This window comes from Lepidochelys kempii, chromosome 1 (genome assembly GCF_965140265.1).
Source record: "Lepidochelys kempii isolate rLepKem1 chromosome 1, rLepKem1.hap2, whole genome shotgun sequence".
NCBI lineage: Eukaryota > Metazoa > Chordata > Testudines > Cheloniidae > Lepidochelys > Lepidochelys kempii.
The window spans coordinates 206,119,571-206,142,969 of NC_133256.1; the positions used below are offsets into that span (position 1 = coordinate 206,119,571).

The following is a 23,399-nucleotide window of genomic DNA, read 5'->3' on the forward strand; positions in this document are numbered from 1 at the left end:
CATCGTTAGTCTCCGTGCAACACCTTAATCATGACAACTGTGGTTAAAAATTCACTAAGTGCAGCTATGCAAACTCACATGGCTTTTGAGCTTGACCTTTTCAAAGCTTATTAGCCTCTCCCCCCTCCCAATGCAATCAGATGCCTTCAAATGTTGTTCATCCACATGGTAGCATGGTTGAGCAGCTGCTTTTGCAGCTGATTCCGGAGATGTTTTGGTCTGTTACTCAGATCAAAGTTGACAATTGGAATAACAGCTTTTTTCCAAAGAGAGTGAATGAGTTGCTGACATGACATGTTCCACAGTTCTTTCAGCTGGCAAATCAACAACCAGAATCCACTCACATACCCAAGTGGCAGGCCAGCATGCCTCCATTTGGCAGGAATCAGCATCTGCTTACGTTTCTTATAACAGGCCACCTTACTGTGGAGGTGGGGGAGAAGAACAAGAACATATATGTAGGCAGGTTTAGCTACAGATATGCATATTTACTACAAGTGGAACAATGTATTAGTTCTACCACATCCATTTAAGATGAGTCAATTCACGTTTTTTAAAAAATTGCATTTATAGTTTCAGCATATCAGTAACTACTGACACAAGTCCATAGAGCATTTTTACAATTTGTATTACAGTAGTGGCTAAAGGTCTCCAGTCTGGGGCCAAATTATGCTAAAAAAAAATCCTGTACTAACAGATAGTAAGAGGCAGCCCCTGCCCTGAACAGCTTACAATCTAATCAGAGCAGACAAATGGTGGGAGAAAAAGTATTATTATTCTTATTTTACAGATGGGGAACTGAGGTACAGGGAGTCATAGGCACTAGTTCAGCAAGGTACTTAACCATGCGCCTAAGTTTAAACACATGAGTATTTCCATAAAGTACCTTGCTGAACTGGGACCTAAGTGACTTGCCCAAGGTCACACAGCACATCTGCAGCAGAGCTAAGCCCTGATCTCCTGAGTCCCAGTCCAATACCTTAACAAAAGACTATCCTTTATAAACAGTGAATGCAAAAAAAAGTAGATCCTCAAAGAGATAAAAGACCTATAAAATGAACAACAGATTACTGTAGATCAAAACAAACAGACTGATTTTCCATAGTATAATTTCTTATTCAGAAAGCAGATATTGCAGGCATATATTCTAGAAGCTATTTAATTATAATATAATATTAACTATGTACCTTATTGTGACACCCCCTGGGATACAACCTGAAACTGTGGGATCATTGTGACTCCTTAACTCTCCAGCCTGGGCTGTCTCTCACAATGCTTTGCTAATGACAAGCAGCAAACCCTTCCAGGTGCTGTGGTCACTCAATTAACAACATGCAGGGCCACACCCAGCTAAATTGCATGAATGCTCTCTAAGCCACTCAAGAAATATACATGGCGGAGACAACAGCAAATCCCCCCAGCTCTTAGCCTTGCAGCCCAGAAATGTACCATATTACACTGCTCAAAACTTTCCCTTGAACAGTGCAAGCTCATTAATTAGTTTGCCACTGCATCAGAGGATAGTGGACATGCACCAGGCTTTGTAATCTGAGCAGATTCCCCAGGCTGGAGAGTTAAGGAGTCACAATGATCCCTAGACAAACTCATTGGTAAAGATAAAACATTAAAATAAGAGTATTAACTACAGAAAGATAGATTTTACGTGTTAGGCATAGTGGTCAGAGTTGATTACATTAGAAATATCAGACCAAGCAAGATTTGAATCAAGCAATTTTTCTCATACTACTGGATATTGCAGGCAGAATTCAGTTCACAGTTCATGCTAGCTAGAAACCATTCTAGCTGGGACCATCCCTTCCCCCCAGTTCATGAAGGCTTCTCTTTTTCTTCCAAAAGATCTTATCTCCGGGTGTTGAGATGGGGGAAGAGAGAGGTGGTCTCATGATGCTACTGTTCATTATTTTATACTCTCAGTTCCTGTACCTGGAAAAATACTGACCTAAACATGGAGTCTAGCATCACATGTCCTGTAACCTTGCTCAGTCACGGAGGTAAACAATCCCCATTGTGTGGAGCTTGAGAAACTGTCTCTTATTGAATTGTAAATCTCTTGCTTACAATTCCCCTGCTGGTCAGTGGCTGGTGGTGGTCACTTAACACCAGCCTGGGTGTGGGCCACCTCCCTTGTTGCCACTGCAGAGCTAGTTGTGGGTGTCTCCTAGACTCACAACATATTTCAATAATAGCCATATAGCAAAATCTCATAACTCCATATACAGTGATAATACATATAATTCAACAGGGTAGTAATGTTCAGCAGATCATGATTTCTCAAATGATACCTCACAAGACATACCTTGTACAAAACGACAGGTTTCAGAGTAGCAGCCGTGTTAGTCTGTATTCGCAAAAAGAAAAGGAGTACTTGTGGCACCTTAGAGACTTGTGCTCAAATAAAGCTTATGCTTTAAAGCTTACGCGCAAATAAATTTGTTAGTCTCTAAGGTGCCACAAGTACTCCTTTTCTTTTTACTGTAACGAGAGTGATCACTTAAGGTGAGATATTACCAGCAGGAGAGCGGGGGGACGGGGGGCTTTTGTAGTGATAATCAAGGTGGGCCATTTCCAGCAATTGACAAGACCGTCTAAGGAACAGTGGGGGGTGGAATAAACATGGGGAAATAGTTTTACTTTGTGTAATGACCCATCCACATATCTATTCAGGGGACACCATCATTGGGCCTAATCACATCAGCCACATTATCAGAGGCTCGTTCACCTGCACATCCACCAATGTGATATATGCCATCATGTGCCAGCAATGCCCCTCTGCCATGTACCTTGGTCAAACTGGACAGTCTCTACGTGAAAGAATAAATGGACAGAAATCAGATGTCAAGAATTATAACATTCAAAAACCACTCGGAGAACACTTCACTCTCTTTGGTCACTCGATTACAGACCTAAAAGTGGCAATTCTTCAACAAAAAAACTTCAAAAAAAGACTCCAACGAGAGACTGCTGAATTGGAATTAATTTGCAAACTGGATACAATTAACTTAGGCTTGAATAGAGACTGGGAGTGGATGGGTCATTACACAAAGTAAAACTATTTCCCCATGTTTATTCCACACCCCAGATGTTCCTCAGATGTTCTTGTCAACTGCTGAAAATGGCCCACCTTGATTATCACTACAAAAGGTTCCCACCACCCCCACCCCGCTCTCCTGCTGGTAATATCTCACCTTAAGTGATCACTCTCGTTAGTGTGTATGGTAACACCCATTGTTTCATGTTCTCTATGTATATAAATCTCGCTACTATATTTTCCACTGAATGCATACGATGAAGTGAGCTGTAGCTCATGAAAGCTTATGCTCAAATAAATTTGTTAGTCTCTAAGGTGCCACAAGTACTGCTTTTCTTTTTGTACAAAACATATCATAATCATATCAGAGAGGTGAATACGGGGGTTCCAGGGTGCTATTTTGAGGTAGTGTCACACTTATCGTCTGTAACAATTTCACAACTTCAAAGAGCAAAGTCTATAAATGAATTAAAGGTTCATTAAATTACAGTACCAATGGGCTTGATAAATCATCTTCAGTATCAAGCTCACAGTATTCTTAGTAGTCAAATGCCTAGCTAGAACAGCTTTAGTTTCATTAAAACCTTAGAACAGAAAGTTCTCTGGAAGCAGGGGTTGCATCTCCTTCTGTGTGTGTACAACACCTTGCACAAGACGGCCCTACTTTTGACCAGAGCTTTTGGGTGCCACTATGATATAAATACCAAATTAATAATAAAAATAACAGATAACAAAGATAATAAACACTGTTGTTAAGACAAAGTTTAGATGGAAATAAAACAGGTTTAAACCTAAAGACATACTTGGCTCTTAGAAGCAATAACTTCTTTCTCCAAGCCAGTGTGCTTTTTGATACATCACAGTTCATTTTGAAAAAATATTAGCTCCCCCATCCCAGACCTGGCATATTAACCTTTCTCAATAAACAGGTGATAGTAAAGATCACTGTAAGTGTCAAGGATTTTGCTGAAAGAATTGCAAGATAGTCCTTATTTGGGATACAGGACAGCTTGATATTTTAAGTAGAAGATTAACTTCATTAACATAAAATTACTTAGGTCCTTCCACTCCAAGTCTTCAGGGACATCCAGAACACGCATAGTGCAGATATTGGTAAAAATTTTCGAAGACTGAAACTTTCCTATGAAACAATATATTGTCTAGTCTAGTTAGCACATCAAAAAGGATCATTTGGTGTTCTTTTATTTAGTCTTCACATCTATTTTTTCTTGATGTTTATTAATATTCTTTTCAGATGATTACCCTTCTCTCTCTCTGCATCGTACAACATTACAGATGATCAGTGAAATCCTGGCATCATTGTAGTCAATGAAAAAACACCCAATGACTTAGTGAGGCCAGGATTTTATTCAATAAATCTAATTTTAAACTCAAAAGAATCAAAAAGGGCATCTAAACCTTGGAGCCCAAGAAAAAATTTTTAATCCTAAACTCAGAAGTAGCTATGGAAACTAAAGACTTGTACCAAGTTCTTTTTCAGTCAATTCAATACTTCATACACTGAAGAAGATAAGGCTAACCATTGGAGGCACTGGGAGGCAAGGGTGGGGGGGACTTCTCAATTTCAGCCCACCTGATCACAAACATATATGTTACTATAAACTTCTCTAAGGATTCCTCAACCTTATTTTTTTGCTTGTATTTGTAAATAAGTAAACTCTCTCACAGGAAAGGCACAGGAAAAAAGAAACAAAGATGGGGTGTCTTGAAATCAATGAGAATTAGGCACCTAGGCATTTCTGAAAATCGCAATAGGAACCAATGTGCATCTTTAGGCATCCAAATACCTTTCATATCTGGCCCAAGTGGTCTGATTCATCCCAGACTTAGGGCTTGTCTACACTACAAAATTAAGTCGACTTTATCTAATATGACCTCGAGCCCCCGAAATAATGAAGTCGATTGTGCGTGACAACACCATGCTCATTGTCTCGATGGAGTGTGTCCTCACTAGCAGTGCCTGCATTGATGCACAAAGCAGTGCATTGTGGGTATCTATCCCAAAGTGCAACTTGCCTCAGGGTATTTTGGGAAGTTTGTGCAATACCCCCTGGGACCAAAACATTGTCGCAGAGGAGAATGGGAACGCTGCGTCGGCATCCCATGATGCACTGTGCTCCCTCCCTCCCAACAACGGCAAACAACCCAGTGGTTTTCGCGTCTTAAAACCGCCGCATGTACACCATTGCCCCAGAAGCATGGAGCCTGCTCAGCTGTGCACTCTTGCTGTCAGCATCTCAAACACCTCATGCCTTCTCCTGCAGTATTTCCAGAACCAAAGTACGGTCCGCCGTGCAGAACATAGCAATGTCCTGCAAGCAGCCCTCCTGCAAGCCATTGGAAAAAACAATTCACCATTACTGATGGCAGTCACAGAGCAGCTGCACTCTGTTGAGCACCGTTTCTGGTCCCATGAAACAAGCACTGACTGGTGGGACCACATCATTTTGCAGGTATGGGATGACGAGTAGTGGCTGCAGAACTTCTGAAAGTGGAAGGCCACCTTCCAGGCACTTTGTGCAGAGCTTTCCCCTGCTCTGCAGCTCAACAACACAAAAATGAGAGCTGCTCTGACAATGAAGAAGCGAGTGGGGATCGCTACTTGGAAGCTTGCAACGCCAGACAGTTACCGATCAGCGGTGAATCAATTTGGAGTACGTAAATCTACCATGGGAGCTGCTGGGCTCCAAGTGTGCAGGGCCATTAATTGACTTCTGCTATGAAGGGTAGTGAGTCTGGGAAATGTGCAGGACATAGTGGATGATTTTGCTGCGAGGGTTCCCTAATTGCGGTGTGTTACAGATGGCATGCATATCCCCATCTTGGCACCAGACCACCTTGCCAAAGAGTACATGAACCAAAAGGGATACTTTTCAATGGTGTTGCAAGCGCTGGTGGATCACAGGGGGCATTTCCCCAACACCAATGTAGGATGGTTGGGAAAGGTTCATGATGCACACATCTTTAGGAATGCGGGTCTGTTCAAAAAGCTGCAATCCAGAACTTTCTTTCCAGACCACAAAATTAACATTGACGACGTTGAGATGCCTATAGTTATCCTGGGGGACCCAGTCTACCCCTTGCTCCCATGGCTCATGAAGCCATACATCAGTTGTCTGGACAGCAGTAAGGAACGGTTCAATTATAGGCTCAGCAAGTGCAGAATGGTGGTTGAATGTGCCTTTGGTCACTTGAAAGGGCGCTGGAGCAGTCTGCTAACAAGGTTGGACCTTAGTGAGGAGAAAGTCCCCATGGTTATAGCTGCCTGCTGTGTGCACCATAATATTTGTGAAAAAAAGGGGGAAAATTTTCCACAGGGCTGGGCAGATGAGACCTGCACTGCTACAGACTAGGGACCGAGCGGCTAGGCAGCAGTTCTGTAGAAAAGGACCTAGGGGTTACAGTGGACGAGACGCTGGATATGAGTCAACAGTGTGCCCTTGTTGCCAAGAAGGCTAATGGCATTTTGGACTGTATAAGTAGGAGCATTGTTAGCAGATCGAGGGATGTGATCATTCCCCTCTATTCGACATTGGTGAGGCCTCATCTGGAGTAGTGTCCAGTTTTGGGCCTCACACTACAAGAAGGATGTGGAAAAATTGGGAAGAGTCCAGTGAAGGGCAATAAAAATGATTAGGGGGCTGGAGCACATGATTTATGAGGAGAGGCTGAGCAAACTGGGATTATTTAGTCTGCAGAAGAGAAAAATGAGGGGGGATTTGATAGCTGCTTTCAACTACCTGAAAGGGGGTTCCAAAGAGGATGGATCTAGACTGTTCTCAGTGGTACCAGATGATAGAACAAGGAGTAATGGTCTCAAGTTGCAGTGGGGGAGGTTTAGGTTGGATCTTAGGAAAAACTTTTTCACTAGGAGGGTGGTGAAGCATTGGAATGGGTTACCTAGGGAGGTGGTGGTGGAATCTCCTTCCTTAGAGGATTTTAAGGTCAGGCTTGACAAAGCCTTGGCTGGGATGATTTAGTTGGGGATTGGTCCTGCTTTGAGCAGGTGGTTGGACTAGATGACCTCCTGAGGTCCCTTCCAACCCTGATATTCTATGGTTCTATGAGATCACATGGCAGCCATTTTTGAGCAGCCAGATACCAGGGAAATAAGAAGAGCACTGCAAGACGTGCTGCGTATCTGCAAGACTGTTTCAGTAATGAGTCACAGTAATGTGAGCTGCTTGTCCTCATTGTGCTTTCCCAAACCTTCACCTGGCTTGTATCACTGTCCCCGTAAAGCAAACCCCCCTGCTTCTACTCAATAAAGAACTTTTATTCCTCAAATCCATTTACTTTATTTAACAAACATAAGTAAAGAGGGAGAGCTGAAAGAAAAGGTAACCTTGGGGAAAAGGGGTTGTAAAGTTGGAATGGGAGAAACATTTTCATCTGTGTAACATAACACCACAGTCCAGACCATGAAAGGTCTGTGAATAGGCACCTTCTGCTCCTTGTACCCTTCCCCTGCCACGAGTTAAGTGAAAGGGATAATGGACTTTTCGCCCACACCTCATGGAATGCTTATGGGAGGGTGATTCTGCGCCAGGCGTCCACCAGCGTCTGCAGAGGGACTCTACCCTCCTGCTTCTGTTCCTGCAGTTCAACCCAACGCCTCAACATGTCTGCTTGGTCCCTCATAATCCAAAGCATCTCATCCTGTGCTGCATGCTCTCGCTCATTGGAAGCTTTCCTGCTCTCCATGTCCATGTCTAACTTCTCGGACAGTGAAATCCTCCCTGTTCTCAGCTCTGCGTCAGTTGTCCCGGAGGCATTCATTATCTTGGTGAACATATACTCCTGCATTCTTTGTCCTCTTCTAATCAGCGAAAGTCTGCTTTCAGGTGTTGATGACCCGCTGAAGGACACAATTCCAGCTGTCAGTCAGGGGAAAAAATAAAGGAGCCATTGTACATGAATAAAATGTTTCCATAGCAAGGCCATTTTCATAAAAAACAAACAAACAAAAAAACCCCACCCTTATTACACTAGGTGCAAGCCATAACAATCAGAATTCATAACCGTTCACTGTGCTGTTTTGCTGCTCCAGCCATGGTGAGTAGCCCCCCCCAGGATCTCTCATGTGGTGCCCCAGTCCCCTATCAGCCACTTTAAACTACTTGCCAACCCATGCTGAGCATTGTAAAGTCACATTAGCGGTTGTGTGGTTTGGCAATCCGGAATGGGGGTGGGGTGGGGTCTACATGACCTTTTTTCCCCCATGTAAGAGCACTTTTAATGAGAACTTCCCCCGTTTCCCCTAGGCAACCCAATGTGATATCAATTTTCTGAGGGTAATAGAGGCGGAAAGGAAGGAGATGTAACAAGCGTCTGGGAATAGACCCGGTCCTTATGCTGCTCTGCTGTGTACCGCAATGATGCCAGCAGAATTAATTCAGGAGTTGTGTGGGAAAGTGTCCTACCATGGTGGAAGAAATAAGACTGCCCTGCCCAGAAACCTTCTGCAAAGCATTGCAGAGTAACTCCATGAAAGTTTCCTAGAGATATCCATGGAGGATTCCTGGGCTATCCCAGTCCACATAAACAGTCTTTTCCAGGAGCCACCGTCTGCGTAGCTGGAGTGGCCTCTTGTAAGTGGCCACAGCACCTCGCTTTTTCTTCACAGTAAACATGCAATACCACCGAATGTGTGTGCCCGCTAAAGTTTAACTGGACTTTTAATTTAAATGTATACTTAGCAGAGGTGCCTTCCCTGGCATCACAGTCAGCCACCATGCTGTCCTGCGACCCAAAGGGCTGCAGGGTTAAAAATATTTCCTGGCTCTCGGGGAGAATGGATCCACCACTCGCCTGTCTCCCATTATCCTCCTCCTCCACCGTATAATCCTCCTTATTGTCCGTAGACTCACACACCCTTGAGGTGTCCACGTTGCTTGTGTGGGTACTGGTAGGGTCACCCCCAAGAACTGCATGCAGCTCGCTGTAGAACCGGCATGTGTGGAGTTCAGCACCAGAACGACTGTTCATCTCCCTTGTCTTCTGGTATGCCTGGCAAAGTTCTTTTATTTTCACACGGCACTGCTGTGTGTCCCTCGTGTAGCCCTTCTCCCCCATTCCAAGAGCGATCTTCGCATAGATATCAGCATTTCTTCTGGTGGATCTGAGCTCTGCCTGCACAGACTCTTCTCCCCACACAGCGATGAGATCCACCACCTCCTGTGCAGATCAGGTTGGAGCGCGTTTGGGGTGTGTAGTCTCCATGATCAGCTGGCATGCTCCCAGTGCTGATCAAACAGGTGATGGGAATTCAAAAGTTCCCGGGGCTTTAACAGGGGAGGGGCTGTTTCCTGTGTACCTAGCTGCAGTACAGCAGAATTGAGAATGATCTCCAGAGCGGTCACAGATGAGCAGTGTGGGACACCACCTAGAGGCCAATTAAGTCAAATTACACAATGCTGCGTCCGCACTACCTTGCAGACGGCCCATGAAAATTGAACTAAGTGTTACGCCTCTCGCAGGGGTGGATTACAGAAGTCTATATCAGAGGCGATTTAGGTTGATGTAAAGGACACATACATTAACAGGTCGACTTAAGGCAGCTTCCTTCGACCTAACTCTGTAGTGTAGACCAGGCCTCACACACTGTGCAGTCACATTAATATCTGTGCCAAGTGAGGGAAAAGTGGATTTGCTCAGGTGCAGGGTAGTAAGAATTCAGGCCCCATGACTGGAAAACTTCAGCCCAAAGGGTGAAAGTTTTGAAAAAATAAGAGCAACTGAAATCAGGGGCCTAGAATAGCAACACTTTGACAATCTTAAGTATATATGTCACTAATGAGAATACTAGATTGCAGAAAGTCTGTTTGTTAACACTTCTTAACCCTTAAGAAATTGGCTAATCTTCTAGCATTCTACATCTGAATAATACTCTGAATTACTATAGCACCTTTCACCCCAGGAGCTGAAAGCTCCCTGCAAACAATAAATTTCACCACTTTTCTGTAATATGGGGAAACCAAGGCACAGAAGTGCAGAGACTTGCCCATAGCCACCACAGTAGGACAGTGCCAGAGCTGGGAATAGAAACCAAGACCCCTAATTCCCACAATCCTGCTCTAAGCACTGAACAACTTCCTTGAGATTTAGGAATGTCACTAGTTACCACTATTCCAGGGAGGAATAGATTCTGACTGCTTGGAGGCAGAACTGGATCAGAACTCTTGGGATAAACTAATGCAAACATAGAATCATAGGATTCGAAGGAACTGCAAGGGTCATCTAGTCTATCCCCCTACCAAGATGCAGGATTTGTTGCATTAAGCCATCCAAGACAGATGGCTACCCAACCTCCTTTTGAAAACTTCCAATGAAGGAGCTTCCACAACTCCGTAGGTAGCCTGTTCCATTGTCCTACTGTTCTTACAGTTAGGAAGTTTTTCCTGAGATTAAATCTAAATTTCTTTTGCCGTAGTTTGAACCCATTGCCTCTTATCCTGCCCTTTGTGGCAAGAGAGAAGAACTGTCATCTTTTTTATGAAAGTCTTTCTAGTATTTGAAGACCACTCTAATGTCCCCCTCTTAATCTCCTCTTTTCCAAACTAAACATACCCAGTTCCATCCCTTTGATCATCTTTGTTGCTGGCCAGTTTCTCTATATCCTTTCTATACATTGTTGACCAAAACTGGAGACAGTACTCCAGTTGAGGCCTAACCAGTGCCGAGTAGAGCAGTACTATCACCTCCTATGACTTGCATGCCATGCCTCTGTTAGTGCAACCTAAAATTGCATTTGCTTTTTTTGCAACAGTATTGCAATGCTGACTCACGTTGAGGTTGTGATCCACCACAACTCCCAGATCCTTCTCAGCAGTGCTGCTGCCAAGCCAGTTATCCCCCATTCTGTATTTGTGCATTTGGTTTTTCTTCCCTTAGTGTAACACCTTACATTTGTCTTTGTTGAATTTTCAATAGCCCAGTTCTCCAATTTATCAAGATCCATCGGAATTTTAGCTCTATCCTCCAAAGTGTTGGCAACCCCCTCACCCCCCACCTTTGTGTCATCTGCAAATTTGATCGATATGCTCTCTATTCCTACATCCAGATCATCAATAAAGATGTTAAACAGCACTGGATCCAGAACAGTTCGCCGTGGAACCCCACTTGAGACTTCCTTCCAATCTGACACCATTCCATTAATAATTACTCTTTTGTTTGTCGTTGTTTAATCAATTTTGTATTCACTTAGAGACAGTTCCACTAAGCCTGCATTTCTCCAGCTTACCTATCAGAATGTCATGTGAGACTGTCAAAAGCCTTGCTGAAATCCAGGTATATTATCCAGGTATATTATGTATATTACTGCATTCCCCCTATCCACCAAACCAGTTACTCTGTCAAAGAAGGAAATCAAGCTGGTTTGGCATGATTTGTTCTTAGTAAATCCATGCTGGCTGTTAGTGATCACCCCTTTGTCCTCCATGTATTCACAAATTGAATGTTTTATACATTGCTCTAGTAGCTTCCCAGGTATCTAAGTCACACTGACTGTTCTATAGTTCCCCAGCTCCTCCTTTTCAAGCTGGGCATTATGTTAGCCCTTCTCCAGTCTTTTGGGACCTCTCCTATCATCCATGAGTTTACAAATATTATTGTTAGTGGCTGCGAAATCTCTTCAGCTAATTCTTTCAATACCCTGAGGTGTATAGCATCCCACCCTACTGATGTGAATTAATTCAAATTGATCAGAAGATCTCGGACATCTTCTTTACTTATCCCCATCTGCATCCCTTCCCCTTTATCATCTATGGTAACTTCCCTAGGCATCCACCCACAAGTTATTTTTTGAGAGAAGACTAAAGCAAATAGGCATTGAGCAGCTCTGCTTTCCTATCACCTTCTGTTACCAGCTCATATTCTCAATTGAGCAGCAGAGCCACACCATCCTTGACCTTTCTTTTTTGTCTGACTTTTTTGAAGAACATCTTCTTGTTATCTCAAACACTCCTTGCCAGCTGTAACTTTGCCTTGGCTTTCCTGATTTTATCCCTACATGCTTGTGCTATTCTCATGTATATTTCCTTGGTGACATACCCCTCTTTCCATTTTCTGTATAGAATCATAGGACTGGAAGGGACCTCGAGAGGTTTTCTAGTCCAGTCCCCAGCATTCAAGGCAGGACTAAATATGATCTAGACAATCCCTGACAGATGTTTGTATAACCTGCTCTTAAAAATCTCCAATGATGGAGTTTCACAACCTCCCTAGGCACTTTATTCCAGTGCTTAACTACCCTGACAGTTAGAAAGTTTTTCCTAATGTCCATCCTAAACCACACTGGCTGCAATTTAAGCCCATTGCTTCTTGTCCTATCTTCAGAGGCTAAAGAGAACAATTTTTCTCCCTTTTCCTTTTATGTCTTGAAAACTGTTATGTCCCCCCTCAGTTCTCTTCTCCAGACTAAAAAAACCCCAGTTTTTTCCATCTTCCGTTATAAGTCATGTTTTCTAGGTCTTTAATAATTTTTGTTACTCTTTACTGCACTTTCTCCAATTTGTTGATATCTTTCCTGAAATGTGGGGCCCTGAACTACATAGAATACTCCAGGTGAGGCCTAATCAGTGCAGAGTAGAGCAGAAGAATTACTTCTTGTGTCTTGTTTACAAACACTCCTACTAATACATCCCAGAATGATGTTTGCTTTTTTTGCAACAGTGTTACACTGTTGACTCACATTTAGCTTGTGATCCACTATGACCCCCAGATCCCTTTCTGCAGTACTCCTTCCTAGGCAGTCATTTCCCATTTTGTATGTGTGCAACTGATTGGTCTTTCCTAAGTGGAGTACTTTGCATTTGTTCTTATTAAATTTCATCCTATTTACTTGAGGCCATTTCTCCAGTTTGCCCAGATCATTTTGAATTTTAATCCTATCCTCCAAAGCCCTTGCAACCCGCCCTATCATCCGCAAACTTCGTAAGTGTACTCTCTATGCCATTATCTAAATCACTGATGAAGATATTGAACAGAACCAGACCCAGAACTGATCCCTACGGGACCCCTCGATATGCCCTTCTACCTTGATTTTGATCTACTGATTACTCTCTCGGAATGGTTTTCCAACCAGTTATGCACCCACCTTATAGTAACTCTATCTATGTTGTTAACAAACTAGGCAAATCAGAGAAGGTCATGCAAGACAGTATCAAAGGCTTTACTAAAGTCAAGACTTACCATACCTACCACTTCCCTCCATCCATAAGGCTTGTTACCTCATCAAAGAATGCTATTACATTGGTTTGACATGATTTATTGCTGAAAAATCCGTGCTGACTTATTTATCTTCAATGTACGTATCCCTTTTGGTTTTTAGATAGCTAAAAAGCTCCTTGTGCAGCCACATTGGCCTTCTGTGGTTCTTCTTAACTTTCCTGTGCACTGGAATAGCTTGCTGTTGAGTCTCCAGTACTGTATTACATCTTTTAGGAACTGCCAGCCCCCTTCGATTCCTTTATTCCTAATTGGTCTTTCCATGGGACCATGCCCACTATTTCTCTGAGTTGGTTGAAACCTGCCCCTCCCTGTCCTGTTCTACAGCTGTGAGTTCCCAACACTGCTTAAGCTGGGAACCAACAGAGAGGAAAGGGCATGTGCTAGGAGATCGGGGGGAATCTCCACAAAGCACAGATTGGTTCTAAGGAGGATTTCTGGACTGGTGGTGTTCAACGGAATGCAATGGAAGTTTATGCTGTGGAGTAATCCCATCTCAAAATATTTAACCCAAGGCCTCTAAAAGTTAAAATGCATTCTATGTGTTAGATGCCTGCCCCTGATTTCCATATAGTTTATATGTTTATTCCCAAAAATATACTCACACAAAACCAATATCTGCTTTTGCTTATATCTTCTTTTGTAACTGAACAGAAATTGATTCACTGAGTTTATTAGCAATGAAATGAAAAGCCAAGGTGTCCACAGAGGTGTTTGGGAGGAATAAGGGACATGAGGGTCACATTCAGAAAGCCTCTCCTGTTTATTCAAGATATTATTTCTATTATTCTATACATTTTCCATAGGCTAGGCAAACTAAAGGATGGTTACAGCTGTCCATGAAGCAGCCCTGCTTCAGGTGTTCCATGTGGGGCTCTGGAGTCTTTTCATGTAATACACTCCAATAAATGGATCCTTCCCCATTCCAAATGCACCAGTCCTTGTATGCTTTCAAGCAGATTGGAGTAAGGAACTCAAAGAGCTGTGCAGCTCAACTCTGAACAGTAAAATACTGTAGTTCCTACCTGCATTGTGTGTCTCCCGGTTTTTCTTTCTGTAATACAAAAGTTCAAAAGAAATTATGTGAAATAAAAGGGAAAACCTCCACATGTACAATTATTTCTTTTATGTTTTAAAGCTATTTTATTGTTACAGTTAAAAAAATACATTTAATACAAAATTCTGCTTTCTTGGCAAGAATGAATATAGAGAAGAGAGAAATAAAAACCCACAAAAGTAGTTCTTGATATAGGAATATATTATATTAATGATTTCTGAGAAAAGATCATGAATGTTCAGACTAAATGGATTAGAGTGCAATACTACATGTGCGTTGTGTGTGTACTTGGTACAATTTATACATGTATAGGGGCAGGGATGGTTTCTTCCTGTGTGTTTGTACACACCTAGCACAATGGGGCCCCCTTGCTCACTGGAGTCTTTGGGCACTATCATGATACAAATAAATAAAAACTAATCAGATTTCTGACCAGTGGAAAAGCTCATCTCATGAAAAAGCTGCACTAAACAGAACACACTTAATTTTTTGTACATACAGCCATGCTACATGCACAAGTATTTTATTGTTCCCAGAGCTTAATGGAAAAGGCAGAAAAGGAACAAGTTACTTACTTTACAGCAAGTACGGTCCTTTACAATGTTTGTCCACATGGTTCCCACTCTAGGTGCACATGTGCCTTATGTGCACGAGATTCGATTCTTTTGGCCAGCAATGTCTATAGGGGCCATGCTGGCACCCTGCATGTCCTCTTGCCCCCTACCCAAGGGCATAAAGGGCAGAGTGGGCCCAACTACCATTCAATTCCTTCACCAAGATTAAAGGACTCCACATGAACAGGAAAGGAGGGTCATGAGATCAGTGTGCTTGAGCACTTGCTGAGTGCAGCTTGGAGGTAGTAGTTGTTTCTTTTTGATAGAGGGTTTCGGAATCAGACGTACCCTTCATTGATTGCTCCAATAAAAATAATTTCAAACAATCATCTCGGACTTTCTGAGGGTGTTTTGAAAAAGCCCTGCATGTTGAACACTTGTCTGGAAAGGCAAATAAAATATTTAATATTCCCATCATTTAAGGGAATAGCTGCCTCATAAGCAAGACAAGCTTGTCAACCTGCTAGAAAAAAATACAGAAAAATTAACATTGAACTAATACTAAAGGTAACAAAGAGCTATGGGGTAGCAGTTGGACACTATGGAGGTCCTGTCTCACTGTCATGGGCAGTAAGAAGGAACCAAGTTGCAGTTGAGACTCACTATGCCCTGTATGCCCTCGATTAGAGGCATGAGGCCATGCAGGGTGCATGCACTGCCCCAGACACTTGCAGGCCAAAAGAATCCAATCTTGCATGCACAGGTACATGTGCACCTTGAGTGGGAGCCATATGGACAAATACTTGAAGAAGCACAGCTACTTGTGAGGCAAGGGGGGAAGAAATGCAATGGATCTCAACACTCACTTTTATTAAGCAGCAGGCTGTGGCCTAGCTTAAAGAAGGCCAAGGCCTCAATTCAGGAAAGCACATAAGCATGTGTTTAAACATCCTTCCTGAATAAGGACTCCTTCCTGAATCAGAGACCTAACACAAGAACAACTTTTCCCATATCCTTTGCCACCAAATAAATAAGTTTTCTGTTGGGAGAGTGAAAATGAATGCTTAATTGCAGATCTTACTCAAATCTAATTGTTGAGATGATCCTATCAGCTAATCCAGTGCCTGCTCCTGGTCCCACTGAAATCAACAGGAGGACAACACAAGACCTGATCCTCGAGGGTGCAGTCTTTCAGATGACACATAAAGCTGACAACCTGGTGAAATTCCATCTTGGGAAATTACATTCTCAGGCCTGCCAAATGCTGTATGTTGTGTGACACTCACACATTTAGCAGATCTGTCATGTCTTCTCCCACAGCTGATAAAATGCTATGCATGAGAAACTCACACACCCTTCCTCTGCCCCCCTCCTAAAAGCTTTTAGCCTATAGAATGTCTACTTAACCTTTCCCACAAGTCCTCCCCACTACTCTTTTCTTGATCACTGTGGACAACACCACCAACCTGCTTGTCACGGACTCCCATAATCTGGGTGTCATCTTCAATTTGGAACTCTCTCTAGGTCCTTACATCAAGGCTATGTCTAAGTCTTGCAGATTCTTTCTGCATAGCATCTCTATTCATCCACACAGCTAAAATTCTCATCCAGGCTCTCATCTCAGTTACTGCAATATTCTTCTCTTTGACTTTGACAAATGCAATCTTGCTCTGCTTATATCCATTAGGAAACATGTCTTTGCAGCAGCATTCTAACTCGTCACTTTGACCATGTCACTCCTCTCTTTGCATCCCTCTTCTCTGTTGTGTCAAACATAAGCTACTTGTCTTCACTTTCAAACCTCTTCTCGACCTATCCCCAACCCACCTATCATCTCTCATGCAAATATCAAAAAGGACAATGCCTGTCTCCATTGTCTGCTTGTTAAACAAGTACTTTGCTGCTTTCTCCCATGGAGTCCCTCAGGTTTGGGAGGAGCTCCCTGCAAACATCTGCAAAACTAAGTCATTATTCTCCTTAAAACATTCCTTTGGCACGATGCCAACAAAAAAAACTTGACAACAATTAGGCTGCTGGTACACTGTCTCATTAAAACAAATAAAAGGAAGTTCTTCTTCAAACAGTGCACAGTCAACCTGTGGAACTCCTTGCCAGAGGAGGTTGTGAAGGGTAGGACTATAACAGGGTTTAAAAGAAAACTAGATAAATTCATGGAGGTTAAGTCCATTCATGGCTATTAGCCAGGATGGGTAAGAATGGTGTCCCTAGACTCTGTTTGTCAGAGGGTAGAGATGGATGGCAGGAGGGAGATCACTTGATCATTATCTGTTAGGTTCACTCCCTCTGGGGCACCAGGCATTGGCCACTGTCGGCAGACAGGATACTGGGCTGGATGGATCTTTGGTCTGACCCAGTATGGCCATTCTTATGTTCACCACCCTATACCGGAAACCTACTGACCGCTATTCCTACCTGCATGCCTCCAGCTTTCACCCTGACCACACCACACGATCCATCGTCTACAGCCAAGCTCTGCGATACAACCACATTTGCTCCAACCCCTCAGACAGAGACAAACACCTACAAGATCTCTGTCAAGCTTTCTTACAACTACAATACCCACCTGCTGAAGTAAAGAAACAGATTGATAGAGCCAGAAGAGTTCCCAGAAGTTACCTACTACAGGACAGGCCTAACAAAGAAAATAACAGAACGCCACTAGCCGTCACCTTCAGCCCCCAACTAAAACCCCTCCAACGCATTATTAAGGATCTACAACCTATCCTAAAGGATGACCCAACACTCTCACAAATCTTGGGAGACAGGCCAGTCCTTGCCTACAGACAGCCCCGCAACCTGAAGCAAATACTCACCAACAACCACATACCACACAACAGAACCACTAACCCAGGAACTTATCCTTGCAACAAAGCCCGTTGCCAATTGTGCCCACATATCTATTCAGGGGACACCATCACAGGGCCTAATAACATCAGCCACACTATCAGAGGCTCGTATACCTGCACATCCACCAATGTGATATATGCCATCATGTGCCAGCAATGCCCCTCTGCCATGTACATTGGTCAAACTGGACAGTCTCTACGTAAAAGAATAAATGGACACAAATCAGATGTCAAGAATTATAACATTCATAAACCAGTCAGAGAACACTTCAATCTCTCTGGTCACGCAATCACAGACATGAAGGTCGCTATCTTAAAACAAAAAAACTTCAAATCCAGACTCCAGCGAGAAACTGCTGAATTGGAATTCATTTGCAAATTGGATACTATTAATTTAGGCTTAAATAGAGACTGGGAGTGGCTAAGTCATTATGCAAGGTAGCCTATTTCCTCTTGTTTTTTCCTACCCCTCTCCCCCCCCCAGATGTTCTGGTTTAACTTGGATTTAAACTTGAAGAGTGGTCAGTTTGGATGAGGTATTACCAGCAGGAGAGTGAGTTTGTGTGTGTATGGGGGTGGGGGGGATGTGAGAAAACCTGGATTTGTGCTGGAAATGGCCCAACTTTATTATCATGCACATTGTGTAAAGAGTTGTCACTTTGGATGGGCTATCACCAGCAGGAGAGTGAATTTGTGTGTGGGGGGGTGGAGGGTGAGAAAACCTCGATTTGTGCTGGAAATGGCCCACCTGATGATCACTTTAGATAAGCTATTACCAGCAGGACAGTGGGGTGGGAGGAGGTATTTTTTCATATTCTCTGTGTATAAATAAAGCCTGCTGCAGTTTCCACGGCATGCATCCGACGAAGTGAGCTGTAGCTCACGAAAGCTCATGCTCAAATAAATTGGTTAGTCTCTAAGGTGCCACAAGTACTCCTTTTCTTTTTATGTTCTTATAGTTTCCTTGTACTCCCCCATCAGTCTGTCTGAAGCCATCTGTTCTTTCTTGTATTATACTTAGATGGTAAGATCATTAGGGAAGGAACTGTCTCTTTTCTGTGTTTCTACAGTGCTTAGCACAATGGGGTCATGGTATGTGTCTGGGGCTCCTAGGTGCTACGATAATACAAGTAAATAATAATAATGAAACACCAGGAAACCACAAGCTCTAGTCCCACCTTTCTCCAGTGGCTGCTGTTAATATTGCTATGAATTTCAAAACCTATATTATGAACCACAAGGCGAAGCAATTGTCATTCACCCACTTCATGGATAAAATAGCAGAGAGGTTGTACATGGTAATTTCAACCACAGCAGGGAATAGAATCCAGGCAACTAATATGTTGGGCCTGAATCTGATTTGTTTTGCCACAATGCCTTTCAGAATGATTGTGCCATCCGATGAAGTGAGCTGTAGCTCACGAAAGCTTATGCTCAAATAAATGTTAGTCTCTAAGGTGCCACAAGTCCTCCTTTTCTTTGTGCCAAATTATGTGCTTCAATATGCTGCCTCTACCACATCCTGAACACATTCTGCTTTCAAGAGCCAGGAACAGAATGCATGAATACCCAGCATTGTAGCACTGCCTCAAGTGGAAGGGGCTTGTATCGTGGATCTGAAGGTCCTGGGTTCAAAGCCTACTCTTGGGGGGAAAATAGTATGTAGTTATGTGATTAAAGACTGTGGGTAACATTTTCAAAAGCATCCACATGACTTAGGTGCCCTAAGTACTATTGATTTTTAATAGACTTAAGCACATTTGAAAATTTTATCTTGTATCCCAAAGCATCATAATTGAAGTGATACAGCTAACCTGAATTCTGGAATTTCCTAGCTTTTCTATGCTGACTTTGCGACCTTAATTTTATCTTCTACCCTAAGTTCTTTTAAATGTGTTTTTATATACACATATATGTACACACACACACCACACCTATCAAGCTAGTGTGAGGAACCTAGAATAATCATATTTGTTGAAATGATATTAGAGGTGAATGTGGATAATGCATTAATCGTTATTTTATTACTGCATTATTATTAATAGTATTTTTGTTAATGGAAGCTGTCCCTTCAAGAACAAAATAGAGCAGTTATACAGTGTTTGATGTAGACAAGTCAGTATGTGGGAGATTTTACCTGTGCCCCCACAGAGTGGGAGACAGTGCCTGTGCAAGCTCCAACGAGATCAGAATTCGATTTAACAAACATCTCTCTCCAAAAATAAGCCTCATTCTTGAAGGTTAGCACTTACTTGGGGACTTGATACCTCAGTGTATTGCTAAGGAACTACAGAGCCTTTCACCAGTTTGAAACCAGCCTAGCTCAGTAGTAATTAAAAGTTGTTCCCATCTAATGGATATTTAGTGGCCCCCTATGTGAGTCTAATGGGTCTTAATTCCACATCAAAACCCACCGTCACATAGTGCACTAATTGGCAGACTTCTACTAGAATCCAAGAATTGTATGGGCCACAGAGACTAAATTACCCCTTTTATCTCTAGAGGAAGCTACCGCTAGACCAGGGTTGGGGCATGCTTAGCAGGATAGTATATGTGAGAAAGAGAAGGTCACACCCTGTGCAGTAACTGAGGTTCTTTGAACTGTGTCCCACTATGGCTGCTCCACAGTAGGTGCAGCAGCGCCCCCTATGCCTGAGATCGGAAATCTTTGGTAGCGTGCCCACTGGACCACAAATGTGCTCCTGCTCATCTCACGCTGTGAATGGGATCTATATATAGCGCTGTGCAGACCAACTGCCCTCAGTTCCTTCTCTACTGCAAAGCTTATCTTTCAGCTCTGAAGCAGAGGGGAGAAGGGTGGGTAGTGGAGCACTCATAGGGACACACATCTCAAAGAACATCAATTACTGCACTGGGTGAGTAACCTTCTCTTCTTCTCATGTCCCTATGGGTGCTCCACTATAGGTGACTGTAAAGCAGTGCCCCTAGTTGGAAGTCTTGGGCTTCGGAGTGGAGTTTAGTGCAGATGACAGGACAATGTGTCCTAGCAGGGCAGCTGATGCTGCATAATAATTGCGCAGTGATGGCTAAAAGTGTCTATGGAGCCCAGGTGGTTGCTTTGCAAATGTTAATAATTGGGATATTGTTGAGAAAGGCAATCGAGTTGGAGAGAGAGTGGGTAGAATGTGCTCAAGTTCCAGGAGGAGACTGTTGATTGTGTAATTGGTTGAAAAGGTGTATACATTGGAAGATCTGCTTGGAAAGGCATTGTTTGGATATGGCCAGGCCTTTCTATCTTTCGACCATTGACAGGAATAAGCATGGCTATTGTGTGAAAGATTTAGTTCTATCCAGGTAAAAAGCTAATGCTTGCCTGACATCCAAGGTGTGTAACGTCACCTCCTGCTGGTTGCTATGTGATTTGGGAAGATAGGTTGATTTAAATGGAAGGAAGTTGGTACCTTTGGTAAGAATTTTGGATGTGGACATAATGTGACCTTGTCTTTATGAAAAACTGTGTACTGGGTGTATGCCGTGAGAGCGCCAATTTCTCCTACCTGTCGAGCCGATCTGATGGTGATGAGAAATGCTGTTTTCATGGATAGATGAATACAAGAGCCATGGGCTCGAACAGTGGTCTGTTGAGGCAGCGCTAGATGAGACCAGGGTCCCAAACTGGGGTGGGATCTCGTGAGGGTAAAGGTTTTGGAGACCTTTTAAGAATCTCTTCCGGAATGGATGGGTGAAGACAGTGTGGCTGTCTGGGATGGAATGTTGTGATGGAGGCTAAGTGTACATGAATAGAACTTGTGGATAACCCTGATTTTTTAAGATCCAAAATATAGTCCAAAATAAGTAAAATCATGATGTGACTGGTGGTGCCCCAGGATCAGAACCTTGTCCATTTTTGGAGGTAAGTGCGTTGAGTTGCGTCACGTGTGCTATTCAAGAGGACCTCTTTTACTGCCTCTGAACAGGTCACCTCCGAATCCTGAAACCATGGAGGACTCATGACTTCAGATATAGGGGCAATGTGGATTGGGATGGAGGATTTGACCTGCATCCTGTGAGAGAAGGCACGGAGTTGGTCACAGAGTGATCAGAGAACATATATCTCCTTCGTATGGTGGTGAGTATACCAAATCGGACGTAGCCATGTTGGAGTTGTAAGGATGACTCAGGCTCGGTCCCCCTGTATCTTGTGAAGCACTCTGAACAACAGGGGAATGGTTGGGATGGCATAGAGTAGTGGGGCATCCCACGTAATTAGAAACGCATCTCACAGGCGCCTGAGGGCATAGGCCTGCTCTTTAGCAGAATTGAGGGCATCTGACATTCTCCGTTGTGGCAAAGAGATCTATGGTTGGGAATCCTCAACAGCTGAATATGTGGTGTAGGGTTTTTGTATCTAGCTTCCACTTGTCGTCCTGCTCATTGAGTCTGCCAAAGCGTTCTGGTGTCCAGGGAAGTATGCAGCTGAAATGCTGATGTTGTGTTGGACATATTTCCATAATTTCAGGGCTTCCGAGCATAGGGAGTGGGACCTTGCTCCACCTTGTCCAGTAATGTAGAACATGCAGGCCATATTGTCTGTCATATTTCATATAATGTGATGTCTGATCAGTGGTAGAAAATGCCAGCAGGCCTTGTGGACTGCCTGTCACTCTAGAAGATTGATGTGTAGGGTGGATTCCACTAGGGACCACCTGCTCTACACTATATGGGTGAGAAGGTGTGCTCCTCAACTAATTAGGGAGGTGTCAGTTGTTAGTTGTTAGTATCAGGGATGGAGCTGGTTGAAGGAAAGGTACCCTGACACAAACGTTTTTGGGTTCTGTCCACCAGAGTAGTGAGCCACTGACCTTGATATGCATGGACAGGAATTTGTGAAGACTGTGCCTCTGAGGTACGTAGACAGTGCGTAGCCACACCTGGAGACAGCACACATGCAACCTGGCATGCTTTACCACAAATGTGGCTGTTACCATGTGGCCGAGCAGCTGGAGACACATCCTGGCAGAGATCTGGGGACAGGTTCTCACTGTGGACACGAGGTCGACTATTCCTGAAAATCTGTGAGCTGGGAGGAAGGCTCTTCTTTTATCACATCCAAGTGTGCCCCAATAAACTCCAGGTGTTGTACAGGTGATAGTGTCAATTTTTGTATGTTTATATGAAGGCAGAGATTTGAGAAAAGGTTCATTGTCTGCCGTACGGCATGAACTGAGTCAGGTTTGGATGAAGCCTTGAGGAGTCAGTGATTTAAGTATGGGAATATGACAATGCCTTGTTTGCATAGGTAGGCTGCCACTTCTGCAAGGACTTTGGAGAAGACTCAGGAGGCTGTAAAAAGTCCAAAGGGAAGTACCCTGTACTGGTCATGAATGGTCCCCATGATGAATCTGAGGAACCATCTGGTGTTGTGAAAATACATGTCTTGGAGGCAGAGAACCAGTTCCCCTGTTCCAGTGCTGGGATAATGATGGATAGCGTAATCATTTTGAAGCTTTGCAGTTTGACGAATCTGTTGAGATTTCATAGGTCTAGGATTGGTCTCCGCCCACTGGATTTCTTTTGGATCAGAAAATAATGGGAATAAAAACCCTTCCCTCTGTGTTGGGATGGGACTGATTCTATGGCTCCCATTTGCAGGTGGTTTATTT

At 43.3% G+C, this 23,399-nt stretch overlaps 1 protein-coding gene across 4 annotated transcripts in view; it reads right to left on the minus strand.

Moving 5' to 3' along the window:
- The window catches only part of USF3 (upstream transcription factor family member 3), a 98,813-nt gene that overhangs the window by 28,793 nt on the left and 46,621 nt on the right, over positions 1–23,399 (minus strand). For 2 of the 4 annotated variants that reach the window (XM_073310129.1, XM_073310131.1), the window contains one exon: positions 14,323–14,351. In XM_073310129.1, coding sequence (XP_073166230.1) covers positions 14,323–14,351 — 29 coding nt within the window. Of the gene's footprint in view, positions 1–5,712; positions 7,948–14,322; positions 14,352–17,889; positions 17,972–23,399 lie in introns of those variants that run through there. The other 2 variants (XM_073310139.1, XM_073310149.1) reach the window with 2 other exon arrangements.